Source organism: Vanacampus margaritifer, chromosome 18 (genome assembly GCF_051991255.1).
Source record: "Vanacampus margaritifer isolate UIUO_Vmar chromosome 18, RoL_Vmar_1.0, whole genome shotgun sequence".
Lineage (NCBI taxonomy): Eukaryota > Metazoa > Chordata > Actinopteri > Syngnathiformes > Syngnathidae > Vanacampus > Vanacampus margaritifer.
The window spans coordinates 3,268,093-3,280,132 of NC_135449.1; the positions used below are offsets into that span (position 1 = coordinate 3,268,093).

The following is a 12,040-nucleotide window of genomic DNA, read 5'->3' on the forward strand; positions in this document are numbered from 1 at the left end:
CACACACACACACACACACACACACACACACACACACACACACACACACGGCAATAAGCGGCACGCTATTCCTGGAGCGCACGACGGAGGAGACGCAGACAAAAAACACAAGTAAAAGGAGGAAGCGCTTGGGTGGAGATGAAAAGCGGACATCTCACATTTTTTTCTTAACTCATTCAAACCCAAAAAATGTGTAAATATGTTTTTTTAATACTTTGTCCTTCACTCCTCAAAACGTATTTATCCATTTTACTGACATGGGAGGTGCCTTAAAGTAATAGTAGTTATTACAAAAAAACGGTCTATCAGGTGGCAGCAGAGTATAAGGGATCAACCAGGGCCATGTTGCAAAAAAGGCTCTTTTTTTGTCAGTGTTTTCAACAGGAATGTGAATAATGATGAAACTTAAGCTATATTTTAATTACGTTAACAGATACAAATATACTTTATTACCTGATGAAAGAAGAGACTAAAATCTTTCTTTTGGTCAGGTCCATGAAAATCCAGTAAAACCGCCGGGAGCAAAGGTGGTTGCTTCAGTGAAAATGGTTGGGAGCGAATGAGTTAATATTAATAAAGCAAATGAATAAGAGGCTACTGAAGAGGGTCTTCTGCCCAGATTTAGTCATAACTGTTTTAATTTCCTTATTTCTTCAGTAGAACTTTTATCTGTGGATGTGTCTTTGTGAGTGTTGTCTGGATTTCTGCTAGCTGCTGGAATGTCGGGAGGACCTCCTCTATTTCCACAACCACAGACCATTTGTCTGTGGTTGAAGTCAATGTGTTAGTATGATGTCTTTAAAGTATCTCATGTCAAGAATGTTGTAAGTCCTCTGAAATCTTCGCACTTGTGAGAGGCTGCAGCTATTGTCTGGAACTCACTTGTGCCCGGAATATTCTGTAGGAATAAAAGCTTCGAAGCAACTGTTCATCGATCTCCAGCCTGCATTCGGATAACCAACATTCTCACTACCCGAAAGGAAACGAACACGCGGAGGAAAAGATCATTTTCTTCAACACTACTTTAATTTTTTTTATTTTTTTTTTATTGCCGCTTTCACTGCCATCCCAATTAAACTTAGACGTCGCTAGCCGTCAATGGCAGCGAACGAGTTAATGATCACTGAAATGTGGAAATGAGCATTTGGTGCAGGTTTGTTTTTATTTGCGCTATAAATACATTTACACTATCCCACAAATGACTACGGTTCACAAAACGCGTTTGGGCACTTGCCTGCTAAAGTAAATATGCAAAGGCTCGAGGAGTCACGCGTATGCGTATTATTATGCTGAAGAACTACGTGGTGAATAAATGCTCACAAGTGGCACACGTGGCTACTTTCAGATACAACTGCGCTGCAGGTCTTTGGCCGAGATGGTTCTGAGGGAGCGCGAGGGGGAACGGGAGGCGGAGGAGGCGGAGGCGAAGAGGGGAGGAAAGGGCATGGCGGAGGGAGGGGGGGACAGATAAGGGGGGACAGAGATGACGGAGGGCGTGTCCGAAAGGGAGCCGTAGCCGGCGCGTCGCACGTCCGCCTCGCTGGAGGCTTGGAAATACACCGAGGGGGAGCCCAAAGGATCTAGACAAGATATAGGTATATATTAGTTGATTTTCAGTTCTTTTAAAAGTTCCTTTAATTTTTGTTAACGCATGATTAGAAAGACTGCCCTTTACTGGGGGAATTCCAGTCGCAATGCAGCAAAATGTAGCAGCAATAAATTTCATAATAATGCATTTATTTGTGGAGACTGAGTTCAAGTTGTATTTTACAATTTTAAAAATGTGCAGAATTTCACAAGTTACTTCATCTTAATATGAAAAAAAGAAAAGAAAAATGCACTAAGCTGTCAGCGTCTTAGAAATGCAATGATGCCATCTAGTGGCAGAAAAAATGAACTCAACACAAATCAATATCAAACTTTTTTACAGTACATCTTTTTAATTTTAACTCAATTTTATGAATTATTATGAGATTACTGTTATGAATGACTCAAAGATGCAGTCATATTTCTGTTAGTTCCCCCCCATTTTTCAACTTTTTTCCCCCACTTTTATGTTAAAAGAGTATGAAAATTTTGAAAAAATATATATTTTATTGTACATTTAGTGATTACAGATATAAAATGTGCGATTTGAGTTAACAATTGAAGTCATGCGATTAATTACAATTTTTAAAAAAAGAATCGCCTGACATCTCTAGTATTTATTTATTTTTTAATAAATGACACTTTTAAATTATGTTTACATTTAATTTCAACATCTATTTTTTAAAATTTGTAATCGCCTGACGCGACTTGGATTATTAAAAACTCGGTGTGTCGGGCGATAAAATTTTTAATCGTAATTAATCGCATGACTTCACTAGTTAACTCGCAATTAATCACAAATTTTATATCTGTTCTAAATGAACAATAAAAAAGACATAGTTTTTCATACTCTTGTTAACAAAAGTAGAAAAAATGTTAAACCAATAGAAATAGTTCAAATGAATTTTTGACGTGTATAGCCGTCAATGGCAGTGAATGAGTAAAAAAAAAAAAAAAAAAATGCAAATAGGCAAGAGTATTTAATTGTTCTGCTTTTTTCTTTTTTTTCCAAATACTATTTTTTGTACATTTTCTACCTGGTTCTTCTTGAAGTTGGGTGTGCAGGTACGGTTGTTTACTGTAGAACTTGTTGTAGATGCAGTACACGACCGCCATCAAGGTGCACGTTCCGACAGCCGCCGCCATAAAGATGCCCACCTTGGCGTTGTCTTGGTCTACGTGGCCGTCTGTCGGGGGCCGACAAAATATCGGACAGCAGCTACATATGAATAACTCCGTCCCGACAAATTCCAATCCGGTTTATTCCGGGACTCACGTGTCAGTTTTGGATTCAAATTGCCGGCGTCCTGGTTCCTCTGCGGAGCCGGCGCCGGAGGAGGGAGCGCCGCCACGTCCCGGTGGGTGTGGAGGGTGCTCTGGCTGCAGCTCACGGGAAGGAGCAGCAGCAGCAGCACGGAGAACAAACACAAAAGGTCGGCCATCAAAGTCGACTACAAAAACAGGAGAAGAATTAAGAGGGAACGCAAAGATTTCAATTGGTCATTTCAAAGCAAATGGTGTCAATTGTGCCGAACCTGAGGTCAGCGAGGTGGAAGCGGGTGTCGGCGTCGTCCCGTCTGACTCCAACAAGCACAACGCATCCAAGACAACGGAGCTCCCAGGATGCCGAGTTTCCACGGGGGACACGCCGCCAGTCGTCGTCTTCCACACAACGAGAAACAAAAAAGGGGCAGAACATCCAAGCAGGTTGAAAACACGCTCGGGACTCCATTTTGTGTCACCTTAAAAGACAAAACATTAAAATGACAACAAAATGGTCAAATGCGACCCACAAATCCATCAAGTTCAAACCAAAAAAAATCAATTGTGTTCAAAGAACTGCTTTAATGAGAAACATGTTTTCATAAGAACAATATATTACATAAAGGCACCAAATTCCCTTTTCTGTACATCTTTGAAAATGATCAACAACAAAAAATGGTCAAAACTGTACATGGCACAATAAAAACATTTTCATGGAAAAACAAGGCACTTGGCATTTGTACATTGGCAGCATTAAATCATCCTATTTTCACAAATGTATCTTCCGTAGTAAGCACAAAATAGCTCTTATAAACAACGCCATGGAAAACGGACGTAGAAAAAATTAACACTTCACCGCGTATTGGAAATAATGTTTTCACATTAAAAACTTTCAAAAATAAATATACTTCTTCCTTGCACACAATAATCACAGAATGCTTTTGTTGAAGCGGACGGGTTGATAAAAACTTTCCGTTTATATCTCACAAATGACTCATAGGATCAAGTTTTGTTAACTATTAACATAATGTAAAATGAAAAATGTAAAATAAAAAATAAAAAAGGTTTTGTTTTACCTATGTAGGCTTTTTAAAGAACTGTAAACATAAATTGACATTGTGTGTGAAAAAGTAACACTGACACAAATGAATAGGGGTGTGAATCTTTAAAAGTCTCACGATTCGATTCAGAATCGATTTTCGATTAGGAGAGATTTTTATTTAATTTTTTCCAAAATGACTTTTGCTCCAATTTATAGATGTTCAAGCAATCGTAATGATCTACTCCAGTCGGACTCGCTAATGGTAATTAGCGCGCTACTCGCGGCACTTTTATCACTCAAAAGAACGGCTCCACGCTGCAAAAAAACAAACAAACAACTCTTATTGAAATAACTTGATCGTGACTTTCCTTTTATTCTCTAATGTGGCTACAATTTAACAGTGTATCAGACCGCGTGGAACCACACTGCCCCTAAGTGGCCAAATGGGGTACAACATGAACAGCGCCCCCGATAAAGAAACACGCAAACAAAAGGGAAGACCGTATAAAATAATTGAAATAAAATCGATTTTGGGACATTCAAAACCCGATTCTGAATCGTACTAAATGAGAATCGTTTTTTTTTTTGGGCACACCCCTAAATATTAACACCCAAATATGAACTCAGGATAGGCCCCGTTGTACCGAGAAACAAAGAAAGAAAATCAAAGTGAACCGAATAACTGAATTTAGGCTGAACCCGTGTCCCCGTTCAATTGGCTGACATCGGACATGTCGGTCATGGGCGTGTCACACTTGGTGCTAGCAATTGTGTACTCAACCGCCGCGATCCCGCCGGAGCGAGCCCGCTTCCGGTCCTGGAGGAGAGTGTAGAACAAGCCCAGCGGCACGGGCATCATGGCAAATATGATGAGCAGCGCTAAGACGGCCAGAGCCCAGCCCGGGTAAGGCACGGCCATCTCGGAACCCTGGGAAATAAATAGGGAATCAAGCACGGGGAAAGCTGAAACTCATATTTAGTGGATTTAAAAGCTTGTGTGGTTTCCTACCGTCGTTTGATCCCACGCCATATAAGTTGGCGTTTTGATGAACATGTTAATGCTTGTGGCCGCCAGCAGTGCCATCATGGCCAGCTGGCAAATGTACTTCCACAGATACTTGTAGGCCACAGAGGGACGCCAACCCAACATGGCCTCGATGTCATCCAGAAACCTTTTGACAAAAGACGGTGTGGTTTCGAGATGGCGGCAAAATCACTTGAAACGCAGATGATCATAAAACACCAACGCCGCGCGTCTAACATGTACACCATCAGGAAGCCATGTTAAAATAAATAAATGCTCGTCAATAGTATTAGCTAGCATATTAGCTTAAATATGACACTAGCAGGAACTGATCCAATGTATTTGTAATTATTTTTTTTTTAAATTGGGGTGTCAAAATTAATTTGGCGTTAATTTTTAGTTAAACTTCCTTTAACGCCACTAATTTTTTTTAACGCCGCTCCTTACTTGGAAAGCCTGTACTGCGGGAATTCCAGAATTTCACAAGTTTCTTCATGTGAAAGATTAGATAGGCTCTTGTAATAAAAAGAAAAATGCACTGAGCTTTCACCAATGTCTTACAAATGCACTTATGCCATCTAGTGGCAGAAAAATGACCTCAACGCAAATCACTTTTTTTTTTTACAGTACTTTTTAAAGTCAATTTTATGAATTATTATGAAATTACAATATCAATGACTAAAAGATGCAGCCATATTTCTATTAGTTTAATATTTTCTCACTTTTTATGTTAACAAGAGCATGAAAACTTTTTTTATTTTTTATTGTACATTTAGAAAGCTATAAGATTTGCCATTAATCGTGAGTATTGAATTGAATTTTTACACATAATGGTAAGAAAAGAATTTTGAAATAGTAATAAATAATGCTGGAATGAAAGAGGAATTCAAAACAAATATATTGCGCTTAAAAGTGGAATAGAGTATAAAATTTAGCTTGAAAATTAGTTTAAATTAGATAGAAAATTAAGATTTTTTTTTCCACTTTTATGTTACCAAGAATATGAAAACAAAGAAAAAATATGTTATTGTACATTTAGAACAGATATAAAATTTGCGATTAATCGTGACTTAACTACTGAAGTCATGCGATTAATTACTAGAGAAGTCACGACACCCAAACATCACGATACGATGATTGTCACGATATTGCCTCACCTGTCCGCTCCATACAACCACGACACGCTGAAGTTCTCGAACACCACCACGATGATAAGAGGCAAGGTGGCCGAGTAATCGTCGAACATCATGACAAAGTAGTTCCCGCAGCGCTGCGTGAAGAGCAGGCCAATCAGGAAGCCCACGAGGCAGCTGCACACTGTCTCGGCGCAAACGGGAAAAGTCAGGAAGCGAGCAAATTTTTGCCTTGGATGGTTTATCATGTGAGTGAGTGTTTTTGGAACCTGTGAATTTGGTCTTGTTGTTGGCCAGAGTCTTGAAGCGGTCGGTGAGCGGCGCCAGGATGCCCTCCATGGTTCCGAACATGGTGCTGAGGCCCAAGTTGAGCAGCATGAGGAAGAAGAGCGCCGACCAGAACGGGCTGCCGGGGAGCAACGACATGGCTTCCGTGAAGATGATGAAAACCAGGCCGGTGCCCTGCACGCCCTGAAAATATACAAACACGCAATTGGATTTTTTTTTTTTGGAGTAGGGATAGAGACATTATTCGGCATTTTCACAAATATCGTCATCTGACTTTTTTTTATGAATCTGAAGGCCGATAAAGCTTGCATCTCACTGAGCGGTGAATGCTTGCGAACGTAGCAAATTTGGGGTTTTCGTCAGGATTTGTAAGATGGCCACAGTTTTTACATTTTGAACATGTTCCGACAATTCTTCACTGAAACCTTTTAAGTACTCTGACAAAAAAACACACAAAATGAGCTACATTTGCATGCATTTGTTGATTAGTGAGATTAGTCTTTATTTATATTTTTACTTTATAAAATATGTTGCTGACACTTTTTAATTTAAAAAAAATGAAGAAATGATGTAGAAATTTTGGAAAAATAGTTACAGTAGAAAAAAATTCGGGAGCTATTCACTTCTTAGTTTTTTATTTAGCTTAACATGCTAATGACCTTGGATGCTGCGTGCAATTATTGTTATAATTTTTAAACAAAGCTTTCTATTATTTTTATGTTTAAAAATTAAAAGGAAAACCTTTAAAATGTTGAAAATTTGAAACGTTGTTTTAACAAACATGCTTTAACTCATTCACGCCCAGCCATTTTGACCGAAGCAACCCCCTTCGCTCCCGCCTGTTTTACTGGATTTTGACAGATTTTGCAAGGCCCACAGAATAGTGGGTTCTATTGCTATCAAAACACGGAACCTACTAAAAGAAAGATTAGAGAATCTTCTTTCATTAGAAAAAAAAACATTTGTATATGTTTCCGTTTTGTAGCAATTAGCATTACAATATAGCCACGTTTCGTCATGATTCACAAATCTGTTTAAAAGAGTTGGCGAAAGAGCTTTTTGCAACATGGCCCTGGCTGATCTCTTATACTCTGCTGCTACCTCCTGGCCGTTTATTGTAATAACTACCACTGCTTTTAGCGACCTCTTCAAGTCGGAAGCTGCATCATCAAAGCCTTCTGTAAGCTCTAGCATTAAAAAAAACTAAAAAAACGTATAAATAAATTTTGGGGAGTGAACATGGACAAAGTATTTAAAAAAGTATTAAAAAACATATTTATACGTTTTTGGGTTTGAATGAGTTAATTTTATTTTTTGAATTTTATTTCGATGCTAATATTTCCTCTTTTACTACAAATGATACTCCTTGACTAGTAATAATCGGTATCGGTAACTGCTACCTTCTGCATCTCCTTTTCCAAGTCGCAAACAGACAAGTTAACCGGGACGTGGCTTCCATGTTGTCCAAACCAGTTCCTGTACGCCTCCAGGCCGAAAGAGCCGGGGTCCGAGTGGTTAAAGCTTGGCAGCATGCTTTGGTCCATCAAACCGGTTTGGGCCTGCTCCAACAGCACCTTCAGGTTACTAAGGAAAAAGAACACCGTTTTTTTTTTTTTTTTTGCATGAGGGTAACAGAAAGACATTTTCGTCTAAAGTAGCTTTAGTAATATTTTAGAACCCTGTGCACGCACGCACGCACATACAAAAAAAAAAAAAGCCAGCAATGATGATGACATGTCAAATCGGTAAAATTACCGAATAAACAATACTGAGCTCTCCAGGAAAAAAAATAAAAAATAAAAGAACCCTGTGCAGAATTCCTTCGATGTTTTTTGTACCTCACGACACACTCCGCGACGATCTTATTGGCCCGGAAGCCGAGCACGGCGAAGACCACCAGCGTGGCCAGCACCGACGTGAAGAAGTTGATGAGCGACACCGTGTAGGCGTCGCGGTGGCAGTTGTTGCTCTTGGGATTGTAGGACGAGTACGCGATCACGGAACCGAAACCCAGACCCAGAGCGAAGAAGACCTGCGTGGCCGCCTGCCGCCACACCTGGATGTCTCCCCAGATCTCCAGCTGCGCGGAGACAGGTCCAATAACGAGCGCAATATTGAAAGCCAAATCGTCATCTGCCGTTCGTTACCTTGGGGTAGAACATGTACGTGATTCCTTCCAAGGCCCCTTCGAGGAGGAAACCTCGCACAAGGAAGCAGAACAGCACCACGTAGGGGAAGATGGAGGAGAAGTACATCACCTAACAAGTTTCAAGAAATAATATCATTATTATTATTTTTATTTATTTTTTTAAATAAAATTTAAAAATATATATATATAAAAAATAAAGGAGAGCAATGATGATGACATGTCAAATCGGTAAAATTACCGAATGAACAATACTGAGCTCTCCAGGAAAAAAAGAAGAAAAAAATAAAAAATAAAGAATATCACTCTGCGGGAGCCGCGCGGCGTTATGTTGCCTCAAGACTGGAGGTCTAAATGTTTTCATTAGCAAAAATAAGTTAGCTACATTTGGTAAGTTAGCATCCAGATGAATTCATCAGCTCTATTTATTGCATCACTCATGTCCCTTAGACCTTTGGAAAAATTTTTTTGGAGAAGATGATGTCATCACAATCGTTTGGCTTTTAAGACTAAAAGCACCTTGACGGAGCTCTTGATCCCCTTGAACATTCCCAGGCACACGATGGCCCACGCGGCCAGCAGGCAGCCAACGATGTACGGGTTGAAGGAGCCCGTCTCGGCGATGTTGTCCGTGATGTCCAGCGCTTTGCGGTACCAAAAGTAGGACGTGGTGGAGTTGGCCTTGCATTCTGTAAAAAAAAAAAGCATTGCGATGAGGATTGTTTTTTTTCCCTGAATCGTTGGCCGAGATGAGACGTGACGATTTGCATGCACCTGTTACGTTTGCGTCCTCCTCCGGGCACAAGGTCCAAGGTAAAGGGGACTGGAAGGAATTGCCCAGGTAGAAAAGGCTCCATGCCAGGATTACGTTGTAGTAGAGCGCCACGAAGAAGCACACCTGCGAGAACGCAAAATGACAATTTTAGTCGGAACACATTAACGGCACGTTCATTTCAATGGTGAAATGACCGGCGGGAACGTTTTCAACTTACCACACAGCTCGAGTAACCGATTCCTACAAGGCTGGGGGATATGAACTTCCACACGCCGATGCTTCCCTGTCGGATGGCCTGACCGGCAGCCAGTTCCAAGAAGAACAAGGGAATGCCCACAACCAGCATCATCAGCACATAAAGCAACAAAAAAGATCCTGGAAGAAAAAAAGTGAGTCATTATTATTTCTCAATACAAAAATAACTTGATGTTTTTTATTTTATTCTCACCGCCTCCATTTTGATGACACAAATACGGAAACCTCCAGACGTTGCCCAGCCCAACGCTGAATCCCACCTGAGCCAAAAAGTACTCGATTTTACTGTTCCAGCCTGCTCGAGCTTCCGGCTCAGAGCCATCTTGGTTCTCTTCTTGACGGTTGGTCTCCGCCTCCGAGAGCTGCTTCTCCATCTACGAAGACAAAATGGACAACAAATAATGATATCATCTGTACTTTCAAATATGTTCCTTGATGGACACTACTGTGTACTGAAACACAAGACTGAAAAATGATGTTCAGTAATATCTAGTTAAATTTGTTGAAACTCACATGACTTACATTACAGTGGCATAAAATAATACTAAATATAGTTTTTAGGATAAAATCTTCGCCTCGTTTTTGATGAACACAATTAGCTACAATGCTAATTTTGATCATGTTGGTCAAGACGGTGGAACTTGGAAAGCTAAGCAGTTTTCAAGTGCTACTTGGTTAAAATGTTTGACAACTAAACACTGAACTAGTTTAAAACGGAAAATACTTGACGTGTTATTCAAAAATTGGTTTCAAGCAAGCATATTAGTATCCCCCCCCCCCCCCCCCCCCAGTAATATTGTGACCTCTTCTTGCGTCATTTCGCGGCATCTTTCATCCAAGCACCAAGCTAACTACAACACGCTCATTTACGGCCATAGACAAAAAGCACGGACCCCATTACAGTACTCATAACATAACCCAAACTAACCTGAGCAGCAGGAGGTTAATTGTACGTCTTGGGTAAGAAAAAATAACACCGGAGGGAGTAGAAATGTGGGAAAAAATATTGACGATAAAATCTTAAACTGACGCACGTGTGACCACAATATCTCGATCAAACAAAAAGACGCCGTCAAACAAGCAGTCTACTTGGAAAAACATACTGGAAACATGCTACCGATAAACACAATGGCAGTGCGATGCTGTATAATTAACTAAGGGCAATAGTATAAGATTACTACCGCATTTGTCTAAACAGTCTCCACCGCGTGTAGACCTCGCCTACATGCTGCGTTTACTGGCATTGTTGGCTGTCAGCTCTTTCGTCAACGAAGAAAGCATGCAGGTTAGCGTTGCACGTTCACCTAAAATTCGCGTTTTTATTGTATTCGGAAGCCTTAAAGATTTCCAATTTTCAACGTCTACTTGCATTATCACTTAGTTATGCTTTATATAGTTGTAAATTCACATTAAAACCCAGAAGCTCCTACGCACGCTGGGGCCTTGAAGGCAACATCATTCTTAACTTTTCCTCGCCTATGTGCTGCGTTCACAGACTATTGTTTGTCGAGCAGTAAACGTCATAAGTGGAAGAGGAAAGGATACAAAGAGGAAAGGATACAAAGAGGAAAGGATACAAGACAACGTGATTTAAAAGTCGTTAATTTACTGTATTTAGCTGTCCTAACTGGTTCCACTTTTCATTCGCAAAAAAATGGGATAGTGAAAACCCATATGTCCTACGTCCACTAGGTTCCTGAAGGCACCACATTCTACAACATCCGAATAAATTTATATATTACGTAAGCGGGTAAACAATTTACATTATCTCATGCGTCATTATTGATAACTAGCCCACATAGTTTTTATTTTTGACCAAATGGTCTTGAACTTCTACTATTCTAAAATGTTTTCACTTTAAATTGTGTGTTTTAAGTAACGCAAATCAAAAGTTCCGTTATCAATCCTTTGAAATTCGTCAGTTAAAATAATAATAATAATCCAATCCTCTGTTTCGTTCCTTCTCTTTTTTTTTAATGAAAACAAAAACAAAGACACTAATAGGTAAACTAACGCAATAATGGACATCTATGGGATCAAGCGCTCAGAAATGCTGATGACATTCTCCAAATAAAATATATATAAAAAAAGTCTTAAAATTATGTTTTTGTTGACATTGGCAGTCTCGAGTGTAGGCATGTGAGTGCTAATTCCACGGAGCGCACTGTCCGCTTCGTCACACTTTTGCCACGTATGCCCCTTTTAAAGTCAAAACAGCGCACAAACACATGCACGGTATTAGCGAGAACGCACTGGATGACATACGCGATCTGTTATGAACACTCGCACGTGTTAAAATGTCGCAAATACCTTATTCGTAGAAATACCCGGGGCAGAAATGTCCTTAAAACAAAAGTCAAGTATGTTGACGCTTCTAAATTCTCTTGCTGCCACTTCTTCCAACTCCGCCTCTCACCTTCATTGGTGCACGAGGCTTGTTGTGAAAAGTGACACCAATTGACATAATTACAGATTGCATTTACCGATAGAAAATGCATTGGGACGCTTTTTTTTCTCTCTTTTTAAA

General features: G+C 40.0%; 2 protein-coding genes across 2 annotated transcripts; both read right to left on the reverse strand.

The window, feature by feature from the left end:
* Positions 1-3,272, reverse strand: LOC144038459 (uncharacterized). Its single transcript, XM_077550990.1, has 4 exons — positions 3,123-3,272; positions 2,864-3,038; positions 2,625-2,774; positions 1-1,580 (listed from the first exon to the last, which is right to left on the reverse strand). Exons 2-4 carry the CDS (start codon positions 3,027-3,029, stop codon positions 1,342-1,344), a joined length of 555 nt encoding a protein of 184 aa, XP_077407116.1. The 5' UTR covers positions 3,030-3,038; positions 3,123-3,272; the 3' UTR covers positions 1-1,341.
* A 140-nt stretch (positions 3,273-3,412) lies between these two features.
* Positions 3,413-10,979, reverse strand: LOC144038426 (sodium-dependent neutral amino acid transporter B(0)AT2-like). The gene is made up of 12 exons (XM_077550931.1): positions 10,442-10,979; positions 9,707-9,887; positions 9,476-9,633; positions 9,258-9,381; positions 9,003-9,172; positions 8,485-8,595; positions 8,176-8,417; positions 7,738-7,921; positions 6,319-6,520; positions 6,074-6,233; positions 4,902-5,064; positions 3,413-4,820 (listed from the first exon to the last, which is right to left on the reverse strand). Exons 2-12 carry the CDS (start codon positions 9,885-9,887, stop codon positions 4,581-4,583), a joined length of 1,935 nt encoding a protein of 644 aa, XP_077407057.1. The 5' UTR covers positions 10,442-10,979; the 3' UTR covers positions 3,413-4,580.
* Between the last annotated feature and the right edge of the window lie 1,061 nt (positions 10,980-12,040).

Coding starts and splice junctions, on each gene's coding strand:
- LOC144038459 (XM_077550990.1), bottom strand. CDS start 3,029: ATGGCCGACCTTTTGTGTTTGTTCTCCGTGCTGCTGCTGCTGCTCCTT. Junction 2,775..2,863: donor TTTGAATCCAAAACTGACAC/GTGAGTCCCGGA, acceptor GGCCCCCGACAG/ACGGCCACGTAGACCAAGAC. Junction 1,581..2,624: donor CCAACTTCAAGAAGAACCAG/GTAGAAAATGTA, acceptor TATCTTGTCTAG/ATCCTTTGGGCTCCCCCTCG.
- LOC144038426 (XM_077550931.1), bottom strand. CDS start 9,887: ATGGAGAAGCAGCTCTCGGAGGCGGAGACCAACCGTCAAGAAGAGAAC. Junction 9,634..9,706: donor GTGTCATCAAAATGGAGGCG/GTGAGAATAAAA, acceptor TTTTTCTTCCAG/GATCTTTTTTGTTGCTTTAT. Junction 6,521..7,737: donor TGGAAAAGGAGATGCAGAAG/GTAGCAGTTACC, acceptor GTATATTTTCAG/GGCGTGCAGGGCACCGGCCT.